At 36.7% G+C, this 21,201-nt stretch overlaps 1 protein-coding gene across 4 annotated transcripts in view; it reads left to right on the top strand.

Annotated features, from left to right (window-relative positions):
• The window catches only part of ATP13A3 (ATPase 13A3), an 88,876-nt gene that overhangs the window by 51,662 nt on the left and 16,013 nt on the right, over positions 1-21,201 (top strand). For all 4 annotated transcript variants that reach the window (XM_047875471.1, XM_047875468.1, XM_047875469.1 and 1 more), the window contains 10 exons: positions 7,702-7,826; positions 9,390-9,565; positions 10,553-10,675; positions 10,759-10,838; positions 11,678-11,720; positions 11,808-11,917; positions 12,216-12,312; positions 13,233-13,305; positions 15,119-15,296; positions 16,895-17,082. In XM_047875471.1, coding sequence (XP_047731427.1) covers positions 7,702-7,826; positions 9,390-9,565; positions 10,553-10,675; positions 10,759-10,838; positions 11,678-11,720; positions 11,808-11,917; positions 12,216-12,312; positions 13,233-13,305; positions 15,119-15,296; positions 16,895-17,082 — 1,193 coding nt within the window. The remainder of the gene's footprint in view (positions 1-7,701; positions 7,827-9,389; positions 9,566-10,552; positions 10,676-10,758; positions 10,839-11,677; positions 11,721-11,807; positions 11,918-12,215; positions 12,313-13,232; positions 13,306-15,118; positions 15,297-16,894; positions 17,083-21,201) is intronic.

The raw sequence follows: 21,201 nt of genomic DNA, 5'->3' as shown, positions 1-21,201 counted from the left end.
GGTTCATTCTTCTGCATGTCGCTGTCCAGTTTTCCCAGCACCACTTGCTGAAGAGACTGTCTTTATTCCATTGGATATTCTTTCCTGCTTTGTCAAAGATTAGTTGGCCATACGTTTGTGGGTCCATTTCTGGGTTCTCTGTTGTGTTTCATTGATCTGCGTGTCTGTTTTTGTGCCAGTGTTATACTGTCTTGATGACTACAGTTTTGTAATACATTTGAAGTCTGGGATTGTGATGCCTCCAGCTTTGGTTTTCTTTTTCAGGATTGCTTTGGCTATTTGGGGTCTTTTCTGATTCCATACAAATTTTAGGATTGTTTGTTCTAGCTCTGTGAAGAATGAGGGTGTTATTTTGATAGGGATTATATTGAATATGCAGATTGCTTTGGGTAGTATTGATATTTTAACAATATTTTTTGTTCTTCCAGTCTGTGAGCATGGAATGTTTTTTCCATTTTTTTGTGTCTTTGATTTCTTTCATAAGATTTCTATAGTTTTCAGTGAATAGTTTTTTCACCTCTTTGGTTAGGTTTATTCCTAGGTATTTTATGGTTTTTGGTACAATTGTAAACAGTATCAATTCCTTGATTTCTCTTTCTGCTACTTCATTATTGGTGTATAGGAATGCAACTGATTTCTGTGCATTATTAATATATCCTGCAACTTTGCTGAATTCATGGATCAGTTCAAGCATTTTTTTTGGTGGAGTCTTTTGGGTTTTCCAATAGAATGTCATGTCATCTGTGATGAGAAAGTTTAATTTCCTCCTTGCCAGTGTGTGTGCCTTTTCTTTTTGTTGTCTGATGGCTGAGGCTAGGACTTCCAGTACTGTGTTGAACAGCAGTGGTAAGATTGGACATCCCTGTCATGTTCCTGACCTTAGGGGGAAGCTTTCACTTTTCCCCCATTGAGGATGATATTAGCTGTGGTCTTTCATAAATGGCCTTTATGATGTTGAGGTATGATCCTTCTAACCCTACGTTCTTGAGATTTTTTTTTATCAAGAAAGGATGCTATATTTTGTCAAAATGCTTTCTCTGCATCTACTGAGAGAATCATGTGGTTCTTATCCTTTCTTTTATTAATGTGATGTATTACATTGATTGATTTGCAGATATTGAACCATCCCTACAGCCCAGAAATAAATCCCACTTGATCATGGTGAAGAATTTTTTAATGTATTGTTGGATTTGATTTGCTAGTATCTTCTTGAGAATTTTTGCATCCATGTTCATAGGGAAATTGGTCTGTAATTCTCCTTTTTAGTGGAGCCTTTGTCTGGTTTTGGATCAAGGTAATGCTGGTTTCGTAGAATGAGTTTGGAAGTTTTCCTTCCATTTCTGTTTTTTGGAACAGCTTCAGGAGAATAGGTATAAACTCTCCTTTAAATGTTTGGTAGAATTCCCCTGGGAGACCTCTGGCCCCGGACTCTTGTTTGTGGGAGATTTTTGATTATTGATTCAGTTTCTTTACTGGTTATGGGTCTGTTCCAATTTTCTATTTCTTCCTATTTCAGTTTTGGTAGTTTATATGTTTCTAGGAATTTATCCATTTCTTCCAGATTGCCCAGTTTGTTGGCATATAATTTCTCATAATATTCTCTTGTTATTTGTATTTCTGAGGTGTTGGTTGTGATTTCTATTCTTTCATTCATGATTTTATTTATTTGGGTCCTTTCCTTTTCCTTTTTAATCAAATCTGGCTACGGGTTTATCAATTTTGTTCATTCTTTTAGAGAAACAGCTCCTGGTTTCATTGTTCTGTTCTATAATTCTTTTTCTTTTTTTCTTTCAATATCATTGATTTCTGCTTTAATCTTTATTATTTCCCTTCTTGCGCTCACTTTGGCTTTGTCTGCTGTTCTTTTTCCAGCTCCTTTAGATGTTAAGTGTAGATTGTGTATTTGAGACCTTTTCTTCCTTCTTTAGGAAGGCCTGGATTGCTATATACATCCCTCTTATCTCCTTTGCTGCATCCCAGAGATTTTGGCCTGTCATGTTTTCATTTTCATTGGCTTCCGTGTACTTTTTATTTTTAATTAAAAATTTTTTTTAACCTTTATTTATTTTTGAGAGAGATGGGGGGGGGAGAGAGAGAGAGAGAGAGAGAGCGAGCAAGCAGGGGAGGGGCAGAGAGACTGAGACACAGAATCGAAGCAAGCTCCAGGCTCTGAGCTGTCAGCACAGAACCCAATGCAGGGCTTGAACTCATGGATCTTGTGATCATGACCTGAGCCAAAGTTGGACGCTTAACCAACTGAGCCACCCAGGCACCCTGGCTTCTATGTACTTTTTAATTTCCTCTTTAATTTCTTGTTTAACCCGTTCATTCTTTAGTAGGATGTTCTTTAGTCTCCAAGTATTCATAGTCTTTCCAAATTTTTTCTTGTGGTTGATTTCGAGTTTCATAGCATTGTGGTCTGAAAATATGCAAGGTGTGATCTCTGTCTTTTTGTACTTGTTGAGGGCTGATTTGTGTCCCAGTATGTGATCCATTCTGGTGAATGTTCCACGTGCACGCAAAAAGAATGTATTCTGCTTTAGGATGAAATGTTCTGAATATATCTGTAAGTCCATTCAGTCCAGTGTGTCATTCAAAGCCATTGTTCCTTGTTGACTTTCTGCTCAGATGATCTGTCCATTGCTGTAAGAAGGGTGTTGGAAGTCCCCTACTATTATGGTATCGTTATCAATGAGTTTCTTTAGGTTTGGGATTAATTGACATATATTTGGGTGCTTCCACGTTGGGGACATAAGTATTTACAATTGTTAGATCTTCTTGGTGGATAGACCCCTTAATTATGACATAATGCCCTTCTTCATCTCTTGTTACAGTCTTTATTTTAAAATCTAGTTTGTCTGAGAGAAGTATGGCTACTCTAGCTTTCTTTTGACGACCATTAGCATGATAGCTGGTTCTTCATCTCCTTATTTTCAAACTGCATGTGTCTTTGGGTCTAAAATATGTCTCTTGTAAGCAGTATATAGATCTCACCGACCTGCTATCAAGCACCCCTCCTTTGTCTCAGGCCTCCATCCACTCCCTGCCTCTACCCTGTGTCCAAGCCATTTGCCTGTCAGGCAGCACCTCCTTCCAGAGTTTTATCTCAGATGGGGTTGTGTTTCAAAACCCCACACTTCATACACCACCACCACCCCCACCCCTGCCCTTCACTGGCCTGGAGCCACGCTGACTCTTTGGGGGAGGGTCTCACTGAGCAATGGCTGTGTGCCTGCTTGCCCCAGAAAACATTTGTGTGATAGTGCAGTGGCAGAGGTTTGGAGATTGTGGCTGATCAGAACACACAGCCAGAGCCAGGGTTTGCTGTACTCTGGTGTCTCTGTCTCGGTACCAGCAAATGTGACTGCTCTCTGGGGTCCTAAATGCTCTCCAAGCAAGGGAACCACTTCTCCCCGTGGTTCCCTCAGACCCCTCAGACCCTGCTGCCTACTCCTGGTGATTTGCCCTGCTTCCTCACCAGAGCACCACCAGGCACTGAGCTCCACTGTTCAATCCTGGTGGTATTGAAACCCTCTCCCTTCTTCCTGTCAGTGGTTTTGGGGGACAGATTTCTTGTTCAGTTTCCTGTGAGTGTTTTCACTCTTTCTCTTTCTCTCCAGCTACTTTCAGGGGAGTGTTTTTCCTGCACTCTCCTGATGTGCCGCACACTCCCCCTTTCTTTTTCCTTCCTCTGCAAAAATAGCTCCCTACCCTCTGTGGCTTTTCTCTTTCTCAGTTTGCCTGTCCACACTGTGTACCTGCCGAGTTCTCTGGCTCAAGTTATGCAGATTGTTGTGTTAACCCTCAGATCAATTTCCTGGGTGTGCAAAATGGTTTGGTGCTGATCTAGCTGTGTTTCAGGGACGAGACAAGCTGAGGATCTCCATGCTGCTTAGCCATCTTTCCAAAAACCCTATTAAATATTTATTGAATGTATGGAACTGTACCTTATGCAGTGTTTGTTTTAGGTGATTTGAGATACAAGTACAAATCTTTGAAACCCTTCTCAGTTTGTTAAATATTTATTTAGTACCTGCTATGTGTCAGGTATGTTCTAGGAACATAATTATGTTTGAAAACATAAACATAATTCTATAGTAGTTTGTTTTTCCCAAATAAAATGCTTGGTTTTGCCCAGTTGTTCGAACCAAGTATTATTTTGGCCAGAGTAGCATGAGTCCTAATAACTAATTACCACCATTCCCCACCTCCCTGCTTCCAAAGGTCGAATGACATAACCATCATCACGTTTACTTTTCTCCAGTCTTTTCCACTCTTTAATTTGTGTTTCATAGTGCCTCCAGAGAGCTTTTTAACACACTGGTCTTTAGTTGGAATTCTTTTTTTTTTTTTTTTTAACGTGTATTATTTTATTTTTGAAAGAGAGCACAAGCATGGGAGAGGCAGAGAGAGAGGGAGACACAGATTCCAAAGTGGGCTGCAGGCTCTGAACTGGCAGCACAGAGCCCAACATGGGACTCAAACCCACGAACCGAGAGATCCTGAGCCGAAGTCAGACACTTAATTGACTGAGCTGTCCAGGTGCTCCTCTAGTTGGAATTCTTATAAATGGCTTCCCATCATCTACTGGAAGAGTTTACTGTTAGGAAAATGTATCAGGAAAGAAAGAAAACAAAACACGCAACACTTAATTTGAAAAAAAAAGATGAATTACACAAGCAGATAAGAATCAGAAAAAGGCATACAAATGGCAGATGAACACATGAAAAGGGTAGTACACTTTATTTAGTTCTTTGAGGAACTACAAAATAAAACCACAGTGAGACATCACTTCTCTCCTAAGGTTGGAAAAGTTGAAAATTTTGACAATACCAAATGTTGGTGATGGCTTGGGAAAATTTTAACAACATACTGCTACTACACTATTGTAGATTCATAATAAACATGTGTAGTACCTATCAAAATTTGAATTTGCTTATACAGTTTGACCCAGCAAGTGCAGTTCTAAGAATCCAGATTAAAGAGCTATTTCTATGTGTGCATAAGGTTCATGTTTAAATAGTGCAAATAACATAATACCCATAGGGCAATGGCTAAACTATGGGCTGTTAACATTGCTGTTAATAACAACTCCTCCTGCTGTCAAAGTAGAGCATTCCTATAAAATTGTTCCTAAGCTGAAATGGCTTAAAATGAAGAAACAGTTACAATTAATGTATGTGGAAAAATTTTTGCTTCCAGACGCCAAAAATAATCTCTTTGAAGCTTTTCTTATAGCGTAGGACACATCTTGCTAATTCAGGCACAGAATAAATCAAGGTAGAGTAAGAAGCTCACAGACACAGTTCAAAACTATGCGGCTTGATGCTGAGATGCAGATTATAATCCCCAGGGAAGGAACTGGGGAGCACCTCTCTCTCTGCGTGGAAGTGCGCTGCCTCTAAAATGGCTTGCTGCAAAACACATGTTGGATGCTATATTTGCCTCTTATTTTTTTTTCTCGAAAGCAAAAAATCTTCAGGTTTCTTTTGGTTAATGAAAATGAGTAACATAGGCCTTTCGTAAAAGTGAAATGGCCTAATGTGAACTTGGAAAAAGTGGGAGATCCCTGTATCTCAGGCACACTAAGTGAAAAGAGTAGGATGGTGTTTATATTTGTTGTGCAATCCTGTTTTACCAAATGAGAACTAAGGAGTGGAGTGGCTAGCCCAATAACTAAAAGGAAAAACTGCATTAGGAATTCTGCCTATTGAAACAATATTTGGGGGTGAAACATGTTTAAGCATGAACGTTTCAAAAAAAAAGAAAAGCATTAGCCAGATCTGATGGATATGCATGGTTGGGAGTACGCATGTACAATGTTACGTTCTAATTCTGGTGAAGGGCACGTTAGGCTCTTTCTCTACAGCTTCACCTTTTGCTGGGACCTTTAAAACTACTGATTTGTCTGTAGTTCTTAAGCCTGTCATATTCAGACATCATTGCGTGCCCTTGAGTAGGCTGTTCCTTCTGCCCAGGATATCCTGTCCCTGTTTCTCTCTTTCTCTACTCTCCTTTCACGTGCTTCAACCAAGAACCTCTCTGTATTTCCATCTTATCTTACAAGAGCAGGTTTTGACATTTCTCTCATAGCTTGAACCTTTCTATCATGAGTTGAATATTGGATTATTCATTCATTAGAGAACAATATTGCCATGACCTGTATCATTCGTTGGAGAGTAAGGAAACCAGTAGCAGCCAGAACCTAGCAGATCATGGGAACACAGCTTGTAGTGCTTTGACCCCAGAGTTTTCACATCAGTACAACTGTGTTCTTTGAAATGCATTTTCAGGCTTCAAGGCTTATTTTTCCTATCACCACCAGCAGTGTCGTTTGTATTGCTTCTTAACTGTTCTTTGATACCTTTACCACCCATACATAAATATAAATTATATTTCAGAGTGTTTTATGTTTTAGAGCTATGTGCTTAATAAGCACCTTTATTGAATTTTGTGTAGAAAAACCAGTTGGTTATTGCCAGTCTGAAATTTTGGTTCCTAATCTCAGCCTTCTTTCTCCATTGAAAAAAAACAAAACAAAACCAAACCTGTTTCTGTGATACGGTTCCGGTAGTTTGAAATTTCTTAAGAATGCATCCATTTCCATGATAATGCACATGTTATTTTTGCATGCATGTCTTTGCTTGCATGTCTGTTTTCTCTCTCTCTCTCTCAATCTCTCTCTCTCTCTCTCTTTCTCTCTCTCTCTCTCTCTCTCTGTCTCTCTCTCATACACACACACACACCACAACCAAAAAAAAACACCTTGAGAGTACAGATCATACCTTTTCATCTTTGACCTTCCAATGACTGGTAGTACTACTTGGTACAGAGTGGATACTCAACTTTTGAAGGAATTGTGTCCTGATAGCTATTGAATATTTGTAAATATTCTCAGAGACCCATTTCTGGGGCCCAAATAGATCTCATTGTCAGACTGCTAATAGGTTTAATATCACACTTCTAGAATCAAGAATTTGATCAAAGGGCACATGGGTGGCTCAATCAGTTAAGCATCTGACTCTTGATTTTGGCTCAGGTCATGATCTCACAGTTCATGAAATCGAGCCCTGAGTTGGGCTCTGCTCACAGTGTGGAGCCTGCTTTGGATTCTCTTTGTCTCTCTCTCTCTCTCTCTCTCTCTCTCTCTCTCTCTGCTTGCATGTGCTATCTCGTTCTCTCTCAAAATAAATAAACTTAAAAAAGAAAGAATTTGATCAAGACTTTTCTAAAATTCTTCAAAGACTTGATCAAAATACAGTATAACTATTGAATGTGCTTATAGTCAAATTTTTTCCTTTTCTCTGGACATTTAAGTTAGGGTATGTTGTGTGGAGGTGGGGACAGTAAAGCATAGATTTATTTATGCTTATTCATTTTGCAGGTGGAATATAAGATGAACATTCCTTAGTACTACAAGTGTTTAGTATCTTACAAAGATAACATTTGCAAATTATCCTTATTCTCACATTTCCAAAGATGAAATTTAATTTCATTTATATCTCTTGGGAATTGTTTTTCCAGATATAAGTTTGAGATATTGAACTCAAACACATTTATGCTTTATTCAACATACAAAATGGTTTGATGTACAATTTATGGGTATTTTACATTGCTTTATCAGTATAAAGAGAACAGATACTGTTTCATTACGTGTTAAAATTTCTAAACCATTATGTGTTAAAATTTCTTTTTCTGCAGAGATGTCATTGAAAACAACATGGATTTTATGGGATTAATTATAATGCAGAACAAATTAAAGCAAGAAACCCCTGGAGTACTTGAAGATTTGCATAAAGCCAACATTCGCACGGTCATGGTCACAGGTTAGACTTTATAAAAGGACACAGGAAAAATTGAGTGTGACTCGTAGAGTTCAAGTTATATAATGTGGTGGAATGACCAGACAGTTATAAAAGCACATAGTGGCTTCATCCTCCCATGCCCCATTTCAGCTCAGAATATTCTTCAAAGTTATAACTTTGTAATACTCTTTTAAGGGCTAGCAAATTCTATTTATAGAAACAGTAAAATGGTGAAGGGCATACTGTAAAAATTTAGATACTGCTCCTTTTTTGTTACCTCTCTTTAATACATTATAGCAGTTATTATATCTTGTGCTATTTGCAGGTTTGTTTTCCCTATTAGAATATACGATTCTAGAGGGGGAAGACAATGTTTTGTTCATTTTGGGGTCTTCTGCAATTTTTAAAACTGCGCTAGATGCATGAAAAATGATTAACAGATATTTGTTAGAATTACATTTTTATGTATAAGAGTATGTTCATTATCACTGCTTGAATGCATACTAGTGAAGATAGCCATTGTTTGATTTGTTTGTGATTTTTGACTACTATTCTAAGTGATTTTCCTGGTATTATGCTGTTGATAAATACTATGTAATTCCCATTCCTTAGCTTTGTGAAACTGTGGCAGCTCCTAAGTGTTTTTTCTTAGTAAATAATCATAATTAAGGTAGTCACTTTATGGCTTTATATATTCACTAAGCCTTATATGGAAAGGGCATGTGTACATTTTTTTTTGTTTGTTTTAGACTCTGAGACCCATCCAATAGTATACTTATTACTATGTAGCTCAAGTAGATACATTTATTAGCATCCCAGCAATTCCTTGCTTCTAATGATTCCTCCTTGAAAGCACTTTCCTCTTTCTCTGCTGTGACAAACTGTGGCTTTGGTTCCCAAGGGGGGGTCACTCTTGTCATAGGAGGATGCCCTTGGAAATAATGTGTGGAAATTGGGGGAAGAAGTAATATTGCCCTTCCGTTCTGGCAGCAGTGAACTTCTCATACCTTTGCTGGCTTTTCACATATGTTTATATTTTCTTCTCTTGAGCCTGTCCTTACAGGGCTTCTTTTCAGTTCTTGCCTTTTCGCAACGGAGAGGTTCTCTTTATATCTTGTAAAGATTGCATTCTTGTTACCTTCTTTATCTTTTTGCTTTTGTAATCCATTCTTTTTTTTTTTTTTTTTTTTTTCCCCTGTGATCTTAGGCATTCTTGTACAGACTACCAGTCACTCTTGAGTTATTTCAACAAATAGTTTTTGAGCACCTGCTGTGTGTGTGACACGATGCCAGGCATTGGTGGGTGCTACCAGTGCATGACAAAAAGATTCAGAATGTATCTGACTTTAAAAAGTGTGGGTAAGAGTGGTCTGTTTAGCATATGTGTGCTGGAGTTATTGAGGCTTCCTTTGAAAAGTATGTTTTGATTTTTGGTATTTTGAAGCTCCAAGGGTAAGACTGTACAGGATCCTCATTTTGCCAAGCATAGTCAGGGGGTAATAGAGATTCTGGGTAAGTATTGTTGTCAAGTACATTTATGTTTCCATTTTAATTTTACCATATTGTCAATATTTTGAACATTAGGTGACAACATGTTGACTGCTGTCTCTGTGGCCAGAGACTGTGGAATGATACTACCTCAGGATAAAGTTATTATTGCTGAAGCATTACCTCCGAAGGATGGGAAAGTTGCCAAGATAAACTGGCATTATGCAGACACCCTAACACAGTGCAGTAATTCGTCAGCCATTGACTCGGAGGTAATGTCAAGATGATTTTTTCCTTTTGAAGCTTGCTTGTTTGAATTTAGTCTGAAGAAATAAAAAGTGGTGCATTAAAATACAACACAACAAAACATAAATGAAAACAGACACCTGGGCTGTCTCCTCAGAGATTGATTCATTAGGACTAGGTAAGACCCAGGTACCTCAAATTGTGGATATTTAGCCAAAGCTGAGAAGCACCATTTTAAAGTATAAGAATCCCAGGTATTTATCCTATTTTAAAAGTAGCGATAAATGATACAAGTGGTCCATAATGTTTCGTTCATGCATTATTTCAAACTGAAGCTGATATTTAGCTTTTGTTTATTTGTTTTAAATAAACATCAATGGATGATTACCTTAACATTGAGTTTCTTTTCACTTCAAAAAATGTTAAACTTTGATTGTTTTATGTAAAATATCAAATGAAAGAATTTAGTTTTGGATCTTATTTATTTGTTTGTTTATTTATTTATATGTTTATTTTTGAGAGAGTAAGAGCGAGCCTGAGTTGGGGAGGGGCAGAGAGAGAGGGAGACACAGAATCAGAAGCAGGCTCCAGGCTCCAGCAGAGAGCCTGAAATGGGGCTTGAACTCACAAACTGTGAGATCATGACCTGAGCTGAAATCGGACACTTAACTGACTGAGCCATCCAAGCACCCCATAGATCAGATATATTTAAAATAGGGTTGGGGTGCCTGGGTGGCTCAGTCGGTTGAGCATCTGACTTCGGCTCAGGTCATGATCTCACAGTTTGTGAGTTCAAGCCCCGCATCGGGTTCTGTGCTGACAGCTCGGAGCCTGGAACCTGCTTTGGATTCTGTGTTTCCTTCTCCCTCTGCCCATCCCCCTCTTGTGCTCTGTCTCTCTCTGTCTCTCAAAAATAAATAAATAAACGTAAAAAAATTTTTTTTTAATTAAAAAATAGGATTGTATTACTCGGTTTGGCTGCCTAAATATTGTTTTGAATGTCTTGTACATAGGCTATTCCAATTAAATTGGTCCATAATAGCTTAGAGAATCTTCAAGTGACTCGTTACCATTTTGCAATGAATGGAAAATCATTTTCAGTGATATTGGAACATTTTCAAGACCTTGCTCCTAAGGTTAGTGACTTGGGTTTATGTATGTTTGTGTTCACAAGAATACATTGTGAATAGTATTTTAAAGAAATTCATGTGTTTTTCAGTTGATGTTGCATGGCACTGTTTTTGCTCGTATGGCACCTGATCAGAAGACACAATTAATAGAAGCATTGCAAAATGTAGAGTAAGTATTGGTGGTGTTTTATTTTTATGAATTGTAATTTCATTTTCAAACCCAGAAAAGTAACTGATATTTCATGTGTGTAGAATTGTCACCTGCAAGATAGGTGATAACTCTAAGTGCCTCTTTACAAGAGGCTCATGTACTCATTTATTTAGCGAAAATAAATATCCACAATTCCTTTTCCAGGTAATATCTTTTAGATAGAGTTCATTTACTCAGCTTCTAGAAGTGACTTTATAGTTTCTGTAAATAATTATGTTTCCAGTTTTAAAAGGAGAAATCTTTACTGATAACCTTAAAAGTAGGTTACTAAAGACTGTACAGGCCCAAGACCTTTGTTCTACAGATTAGGAAATTAAGATGCCAAATAATAAACTATTTGCACAGCTTGTGACAGAAATGGGACAATAACCCAGGTCATTTGACTTGCAAGCTGGTGCTGTTTACAAAGCAAAATGCCTGTGGTCAGTGTGGTAAAAAGATTTGTCAGTTTCAGTGGGGAGGTCTTGGTCTGTTAGCTGTTCATAATGTATTAGAAAGTCCTTTTTTAAAAAAAATTTTTAGTGAAAAAATTTTTAATGTTTGTTTATTTTTGAGAGAAAGAGAGTGTGAGCATAGGAGGGGTAGAGAGAGAGGGAGACACAGAATCTGAAGCAGACTCCAGGCTCTGAGCTGTCAGCACAGGGCACGATGCAGGGCTCAAACTCATGAAGTGCGGATCATGACCTGAGCTGAAGTCAGACACTTAACTGACTGAGCCACCCCAGTGCCCCTGAAGAAATATTAAGTTAAATGTTGTTTATTTTAAAAAATTAATCGACATAATTTTTGTTTCTCAGTTACTTCGTTGGAATGTGCGGTGATGGAGCAAATGATTGTGGTGTAAGTATGGTTTTTCTGATTTATAATTCTTTCTCTACCCAAGTCCCATTCACAAAACTTAACTCCTTTTCTTCTTCAAACCATTAGGCTTTGAAGAGGGCACATGGAGGCATTTCGTTATCAGAGCTTGAGGCTTCAGTGGCATCTCCCTTTACCTCCAAAACTCCTAGTATTTCCTGTGTGCCAAACCTTATCAGGTAGCACAAATTGAAAATTTTCCCATTATCTCTTTGTGGCTTGCTCTAATAATGTAGAAAAAAAATTATAGAAATGAGTATGAATTTGTTGTAATGGTGTATTAGTATATTCTATACCTTAGTTACCAACTGGTTGCTACTTTTCATCTCTTTCAGTTCTGCTTTGGTTTAGTTCTTTTGGTAGAAAAGTGCTTTGTTGTAGCTGTTGAATGTTGCTATTCATCTGTCAAGATATAATTGTGATTTGGAAGAGGAATTCAAAATGCTTTTATTCACATGCCAACATTTGTTTTCATAGGGAAGGCCGTGCTGCTTTAATGACTTCTTTCTGTGTGTTTAAATTTATGGCTTTGTACAGCATTATACAGTACTTCAGTGTTACTCTGCTATATTCTGTGAGTACCAACATTGCTTTATAGAGATGCTGCTTAGTGTTAAGGCATTTAAGCTAAAAAATTGAGTATGTATGCGTCTACTAATTATGAAACTTACATAACTAGCATCTGTAAGTTTTCCTTTGGTTTGTTATATTTTGAGTAGCAGATTGAAAATCTCATTGATCTAGAATAGCATTTTCTTTAAGGCTGACAACTGTGGCTAAAGCCTCGTGAATAAAAGATGATTGTATTCTTTTTTTGCCTTTAGCTCAGATTGGGCGTCTTTCTTAGAACTCTTCAAAATGTCAAGCTGTGACATATTTCAGAATTGTAGTTAACCTTGCAATACATTTTCAGAAAAGGTCAGAATGAGAAAAGGTGTTTCAGCAGTAGTTTGTAGGACTTTATGCACTTGGAGAAAAAGTGTAAACAGTGATGTCCATAGGTAATCCACTGGATTTTATAATTGAAGTGAGATCACTTTAGAGTTTTCTCAAAATTAACATTAGTGACATGCCAGGGAGTCTTTATGAAAATATCCCTTCTACCTTGTAGAAAGTATCAGGAGGGATGGTGTTAGATATTAAGGAAGCTTTGAGATACTAATTTTCAAGAATGTTGAATATTGTGAGTAAAAGCTTGTGTTTCCTTTTTGCCAAAAGGTTTAAGATTTATATTGAATGAATTTTTTGGAGATGCATTTTATATTAATAAATTGAATGTTTGCAAACGTATGTTCTATGTCACTAATATCAAAGGCAAATGTGTTTTAATTTTTAAGCAAGTCCAAGTGTCATTTTAAAGTTGTCTTTATCGGGGTTGAGGGGGAGTGCAAGGAGGGGGGCAACTGAAACCAAGGGAGGAAAATCTAAAGCCAGGGAAAATGGTATAAAAATAATTTCTGAAAACTAATTATGTTTTAAAAATCACTTCTGTAGATCTTAAGTAACCTGGGAGACTTCCAGTTTCTCTTCATTGATCTGGCAATCATTTTGGTAGTGGTATTTACAAGTGAGTATTTTGCTTTACTATCGATTTAAAAGCATATGAAATTCTGATGTAACTCATTAAACTTTGGTAAATTTATATCAATAATTATAACAGTGCATACTTCTTCAGATTCCCTGTAAATATGTTCTTTTACTACTCATTGTTTTCATTTGCCCTATTTTATTGTTCTCTGTCCATGTTTTTCTGAAATATTTGAGAATAAGTTTGTGTTATCATGCCCCTGTGTCTCTGAATATTGTGTATATTGCCATAAAACAAAGCCATTCTCTGACATAATTAAACATAGTTATGGGGCACCTGGGTGGTTCAGTCAGTTAAGCGTCCGATTTCGACTCAGGTCATGAACTCAGTTTGTGGGTTCAAGCCTCGCATCAGGTTCCGTGCTGACAGCTCGGAGCCTAGAGCCTGCTTTGGATTCTGTGTTTCCCTCTCTGTCTGTTCCTCGCCTGCTCGTGCTCTGTCTCTCAAAAACTAAACATTAAAAAACAAAACAAACCATAGTTATAAAGATCAGGAAATTTAACACTCATACAATATTATCTAACCCACAGCCCATAATCAAGTGTTGTCATATATCCAAATAATATCTTTTCTACTTATTTTGTTCCCCTAGTTCTCTAGACCAGGATCTAACCCAGGCTCACAAATTTCATTATCTTTTCTCTTTAGTCTTTTTTTAATCCAGAATATTACATCAGCCCTTTTTTGGGCATCTTGATGTTGACATTTATGAAAGAAGAGAAACCAAATATATGGATGTCTGATGTAGTCTCTTTAGACTTGGGCTATGAATTCTTGGCAGGAACATGGCAGAAGTGATGTTGTATCCTCAGTACAGCATATGAGGAGACACAAGATGTTGGTTTATTCTGGTCTTTGTGATTATATAAAAATAAGTAATGATGTAATGGGATATGACCCATTTAGTCAAATGAATATTCACAAGTTCATATTGGAAATAAATAGGGAGAGAAGGGAAAGCTCTTCCTGAGAGTAAAATGCAAACTAATAAATATAGAAGGAATGATGGGCTTAGACCATGAAAAGACCCTGATCTGATTCATCTGTTAAAACAGCTAACTCTATCCTGTGCATTAGACTAGCATCTCTGGCCTCTACCCCTACATGCCAGTAACACAGCCACGGTTGTGGCAACCAAGAATATCTCCAGACATTGCCAGATGTTCTCAGGGGTCAAAAGAATGTTGGTTGAGAACCACTGGATTAGATCGTCTTTAGTGGATACTAAAACTGGCGAGTGAAAGTTTAATGAGGAACAGGATTTTTACATAGTTTCAATATCTTTTTACAAATTACTTATCAATTATAAAGAGGAATGTTGTGGAGCAGCTTGGGGGGGCATCACCTTAATAAGTGATCAAAGCCTTTTTTGGTTACGGTTATGTTTATATAGCTTCCAACCTTTGTTAATGTCTTTTTAAGAGGAGAAAATATGTATTATTACTGTAGATTTGCAATTAAAGATTGAGAAATAAATGAATTTTTAGTTGAACATACAAGGATGGTGATTGATGTTATAGTTTATGTTTAGTATTCTTTTTACTTATACTAGTGTTTCTCTGAATTTCAGTGGGGTAATGTAGAAGTACTCATGAAAAAAATAGTACACTTTTGAAAAAGCCTAAATTATTTACTTTTACAGATTATTTAAATCTGTATGACATCTGGATTGGGTTTTGGACAATTTTTATAGTAAAGATTTGTTAGAAATAAATTTAAGTTCCTAAATGAATCTGAGTTTTATAGCAACTAATTTAGATAAAACCTCCTCCTGTTTTTCTTCTCAATATAGTGAGTTTAAATCCTGCCTGGAAGGAACTTGTGGCACAAAGACCACCCTCAGGTCTTATATCTGGGGCCCTTCTCTTCTCCGTTTTGTCTCAGATCATCATCTGCATTGGATTTCAATCTTTGGGGTTTTTTTGGGTCAAGCAGCAATCTTGGTATGAAGTATGGCATCCACAGTCAGAGTAAGTTGGTCAATCCATTTAAAAAATGTGTGTAAGATATGTGTAACATGTATGCATGTAAAAATAAGTTTTAAAATTTATATAACAGTTCACAGGCAGCTTGATTAAATAGTTAAATTATTTGGCTTATATTTGATTATAAATATTATGGTAACTCCTTTTATCTGTAGAAAGATGGTCAGGCAAGGTCCTCATGGTCACTACCAACATGAGGATATTGGACCAGTTTCTTAATTTGCTACTGAGCTTTGCTTTCCTTACCTGTAAAGTGAGAAAGTTGAAATTAATCACTAGAGTCTTTCCTAAACCCAGAATGTTTGTGTGTCGAACTTTTCTACCCTAAGTTTAGGAAATAGCATTTTAAAACAAACAATAGAAAAAAAACTCGTAAAAAAACTGCCAAGTGCTTCTCTTACTTATAAGGTAGAGTGTTCTGTCAGTGACAGATTATGATAACATTATTTTAATTAATCAAACATGTAAGCCATTCACTAAGGTAATTTTGTAGAATTAAATTTTTAGATGCAAACATTTATTTAGTTTGCTTATAATGAAAGGAGATTGTCTTTAAAAGTTTCAGGAAACTTGGGGCGCCTGGGTGGCTCAGTCGGTATAGCGTCCAACTTCGGCTCAGGTCATGATCTCGTGGTTTGTGAGTTCAAGTCCCACGTCGGGCTCTGTGCTGACAGCTCGGAGCCTGGAGCCTGCTTCAGATTCTCTGTCTCCCCCACTCTCTGCTCCTCTCATGCTCATGCTCTGTCTGTCTCTGTCTCTCAATAATAAATAAATGTTAAAAAAAAATTTTTTTTTTAAAGTTTCAGGAAACTTTAAGAAATTTAACATTACTGTTTGCTTATATGTACATATGGACACTGCACAGAAAAAGAAATAGATGGAATTGTTCCGGAGTATCTTTCCAGAGTTCATTTGTAGCAGATTAACATTTTGTTACTAGTTGCCTATGCTTATGTAGTTAGTGTTTTAGTAATGGGTATTACCTGTGTTTGTCCTGCCCACCTGGGAGTAGAGCTCAAAGAGCACCGTACATCGGTGAGAATATTGAGGGTCGTCTAGGTGCCAGGTGCTTTCCTAGGCATTGACAGAGTCATCCCTCATTCCTTAACAGTAACCCTGTGATGGCACAGGTGGTATCCACACTTATAGGTCAGGAAATGGGCTGAGAAATAAAGTAATATTTCCTCGATTAAGCCAAAAAATTGGTAGAGCTAAGGTCAGACCTAAGGTCTGTTAACCTTTACTGTGTTAAAATTACTCTCAAAATTTGATTTTTTAAAAAATTTTACCCCAGTATAATCCACATACAGTGTTATATTAGTATCATCCTTAAATTTAAACAATGAGTGGGGCTTATTTATTATGACGTTTCTTCTAGTTTTTTAAACTGACTGGAATGTGACTAAAGAGAAGAGACACTTAACGCTGGTGTTGCCTGTTCCATATATTTTACCTTGATGTTGTTGGATCTCTTCCTATAAGCACCACCTTATTTCTATTTATGTTATGATAGTGATTGAGGACAGTGAACTTTTGGGAAGTGAGTGTTGTGTTTAGTAATGTAAACATTTTTTGTGTTCTAGTGCTTGTAATACGACGAGAAGCCTGTATTGGAATTCTTCATACTTGGACAATGAAACCAAACCTGATACACATAATATACAAAATTATGAAAATACCACAGTGTTTTTTATCTCCAGTTTTCAGTACCTCATAGTGGCAATTGCCTTTTCAAAAGGAAAACCCTTCAGGCAACCTTGCTACAAGAATTGTAAGTTTGGCATTTGTTGTGATTTCTTTTATCCTGCTTCCTTTCTTTAAAAATAATGTAAGAAGAGTAGAGTTGAAACTGTTCTTTCAATGTGAAATAGGTCTTCATGAATAGAATGAACCTAGTGATTTAGATGTTTACTGTCTTGTTTTGTTCTCATGGGAGCTGCCAGTCTAAAGTTTAAAATTGAAGCCACCCTGTTCTAAACATTCCTGGTTTTCACATCCTATTGCTTCTGGCTCCAGCTTTTATTTTTACAGCACGGTGCAGACAGAGTTAGAATTAGAAGCAGGAACAGAGGATCTTCAGTTGGAACAGTGGGTATTGCTCTCTGCTGCTGGGCGGTCTGCACAGTGCCAACTGTCTTCCTGTCATTTTTGACACTGGTGCAGACAGCGTTCACCTGCAGTTCTTTCTTTCTGTCACCTCTGCATCCACTGCCGAAAGGGCCAGTAGAAGGGAGTCTTGTGCCGGTGTCAAACTTGTCTACCTATGGCAGTAGGAGATAGCATTTCGATTAATCAAAATTGGAGCTTATAGGGAAAAACATCAATTGCCAATTTTTTTTAAATTTGAGAATATACTAATATCTGGGACAACTTAATTTTTTTCATATAAAACTTCAGATATTTGCAATATTATAGAATGAATAGTAGTTATTCTTTGTTGTAGATGTAAAGAAATGCTGGTGTTCTACTTGGCAAACTGGTCACAGATTTTGGGAATTATACCTGTCACGTCAGTTTACAGCGCATTTTCACATTATTTTATTCTTCTACCCTATGTGGTTTGTAGGTCAAGTTTTATTGCTTCATACATTTGGACAGGTTAAGATGATTCAAGTATCAATATTGTCATCTGTTTTTACTTTTTTTTTTCACAAAAACTTATATTATCTAATAAGTAGAAAGTATATTACTGAGACCATATTGGAAGCATGCTTTGGGACAAAAAGCCTTCCATAGAAGGTCAATCACTTCTTCTAAGAGGACTTTGTAACTAAAGTTAGCTTTAGTTGAGGTGAACTTAGTGAAAGTTGATGTATGTATTTTAGTTTTAGTTCCATATTTTTAAATTTCAAGGAAATATTTAGCATGCCCAAGGTTAGCTGAAACATGTGTCCGAGAATAGTGCCTCGCCCCCTTTTTTTAATTAAGAAAACTGGTGTTCAGACTGTTTGGTAAGCAAGACAGCTGTGTCAGGAAAGTTAATTTTAGAGGTCTGAGAAAATCTACCATATCCATGCTTCTCCAATTAAAAAAAAGATTGTTTTCCTATTTTAAACGCATCTTTTGTGTTATTTGGAAAACTTCAAAAAACTTAAAGGCTTTGTATTCCCATGTAATTTTGTATTAAGGTATTTTATATTCCAATTTAATTTCAAATTCACTTGAATAAAAAATAATCCCAATTGTTGATCACTGGCCTATTTTTGTTAGAACATGATTAAAAATTGTGGTTTGGCAGAAATATAGCCACAAAACTTTTGTCCTTAATATAAGCAGTTTGTGCATGTCTGTCAGTGGATAAACAGAAGTGCATGCTATCTTAAAACATGCCTGCTAGAAAATAAAATAGGAACACTAAAGTCAACATATACGTATTTTGCTAATTTTCACATCTTGTCTGCCTGTCATTGGAGTCTCCTAATCTTGGAGTTACTGATGAATAAAGAAAGAAAAGTAGAAAATAAGAAGTGACAGAAATAAAGTCTAACTTTATAAAGGAATATACAATGTAAAGTATAAATATAGTTGAAATGAATGGAGAAAAGGTTAAGGCTTTACTAGAGTTGACATTAGCTTTTCATTTTTTACTGTAGAATAGACAGTTAACAGTTCTTTGCCAGGACTTGCTAGTTGCTGTTCTCTGTATCTAAATAGTAAAATGTATGAAACCTATCTTGAAATTACTGTTTTTAAAAATTAATATCTGTCTTAGGCATTTAAGGCAGTCTCTTCAGAGTTGGGTTTTTTTTGTTGTTGTTGTTGTTCTCTTCTACTGGTTGGATTCTAAATAAAACCAAATTTCAGTCTGTGGTGACCCATTTTCAACTTTAGCTTAGCCCACTTATCTTTTCTCCTTTGACCATGCTATCATTTCGAGGGCCATGATGATACAGACTTAATTCTTACACTCTCATTTAACTAGATGTGATTTCTTGGGATTTGGCTTCAGTTTTTGCTCCAGTTTCTTGACTTGACCCCTATAACTCCTGCTTGTGACATCCTAGTCCTTTCTCAGTCTGTGAAGACCTCACTACTGAACTGCCAGGATCTCTCTTCCTCAGGGTATATGCATTTTTTCCTGGTCATCTGCCAGGCCTGAATTGGTTGGAGCAGATACCTAGAGGCCCTGCAGGATAAGCTGGCCTTTCAAAGATAAGAAACTGAGTAAGGAAGGGCGAGGGGGTGGAGGGAGAGGAGGGAGAATTAGGAATAAAAAGACTTGAAATTTGTGGTTATGGGTCAGAAGATCCCAGTTCATATTTTTTGAGGAAGGAACAGCTAGAGAAGTATATATCAGAATTGTAAACAAGTTTGTAGGCTTATTTATCCTATGTAAGGGTTTATTTTTGAGTCACATACCAAGGGGAATATAAAAGAAATCCTTCTGGTGCTTGATTTTGTTGCCACATTCCATCAAAATGGTCTGGTATCATCAACAACAAATCTGTGATGCCCTAAGCTGGGACATATTTAATAACTTTAATTTACTTATTGCTTTGCCTTTTAAGGACTAAGTCTGCTCTTCCCTATGGTATCCTCATCATGTTAGTTAAAATACCTTGACTCCAAAGGACTTGTTCCCTGTTCACACAGCTTTGTGGTAGAATCTAAATCTTTAACTTACGGAACATTGTTCCCTGATCTCCAGTTACCACCAACACAGAATTTGTTTTGATTGCTGTCTTCTCATTACTTGTACTTCAGTAGCAATACCAGCAGAGTCCAGGAGCAGAGAGCACAGTTTACTAGAGACTCTGTACCTCTCAAAAACGAATACCTGATTTTCTCGTTCTTGGTTTCCCTATTGATCTTTTCATTGTAGTGGTTATATACATCTGCCAACCATGCACCTCCCCATCAGATTTCTTTGAGTAGTGCCTCTTTTTCTCCCCTGGCTAAACAGAGGAGAGGTTCAACTGCTTATTTTCTGCTTCACATGGAAAATCTTGGCAGACTTTTAGAGGTGTGATCAAAGGTGTGTCTTTCTAGGAGAAAGACAGGAACATTTGAGAAACACTGTTGAGGTAGATGTAAGACATTTGTGAGCCTGAGTAAAGGAAAACAAAAAAAAAAATTGTTTTTTTCTGGCAACATGTCAGGAAGTAGATTGCAAATCTGTTTTGCTTATGGCTGTAAAAATGCATTCGAATTTGGAAAACATTCAATATGGGCTATTACTATTTTGAACCAGCTTTCTTTTCTGTCACCATATCTCTCTGGCATTTGTATTCTGACCATTTCTTGTCCTTTTTCTGAATTTGTCTTTTGTGTGCTTCTGTACTTGAAATTAGCACTGTCCAAACAGTTTAACTGACCACAATAACTGTATGAGTGACTGTGTAACTTATATATTACTTTAGTTGCTACGTTTATTGAATAGAATGTTATAGTTCCTGTTTATAGCTTAGTAGTATGTTTTAAAAATAAAGATCTAGAAAAAATATTTTTTTTTAATCTAGCATGGACCCAAATTTTTCAGCCTGTTGGTCAGTGACTTATAATAAAAAAAGTGTCCCCACTTTGACATGAATGTTAATAAAACTTCCAGCCCAAGTTGTTAGAACAGTAAATCTAGATATTAATACATGTAAACAATAAATACATATATATAGAACATAATGTTATTTCTACAAAACAATAAATATTGGCTTATAGGTTTGAACTGACATATTAACAGTGTTTGTAAATGGCTCCCACATTTAAAAATAGTATGAGATTCCTCATTTAAAGTCCAAAAATTGGATATTAACTTCTTTATGCAATCTGAAGGCTTCGTGATAAAATTTTGGTTTTACATGGTGTTAGTAAAATTTGAGTTTCAAGATGACCTCAAATAAGAACTTGTAAGTAAATATCCAAACCAAAGAAACAAGGGGAAAAAGTTGGGGGG

This window comes from Prionailurus viverrinus, chromosome C2 (assembly GCF_022837055.1).
Source record: "Prionailurus viverrinus isolate Anna chromosome C2, UM_Priviv_1.0, whole genome shotgun sequence".
NCBI lineage: Eukaryota > Metazoa > Chordata > Mammalia > Carnivora > Felidae > Prionailurus > Prionailurus viverrinus.
Note: the sequence above shows the minus strand (reverse complement) of the source record. Positions and strands in the feature narration are given on the sequence as shown.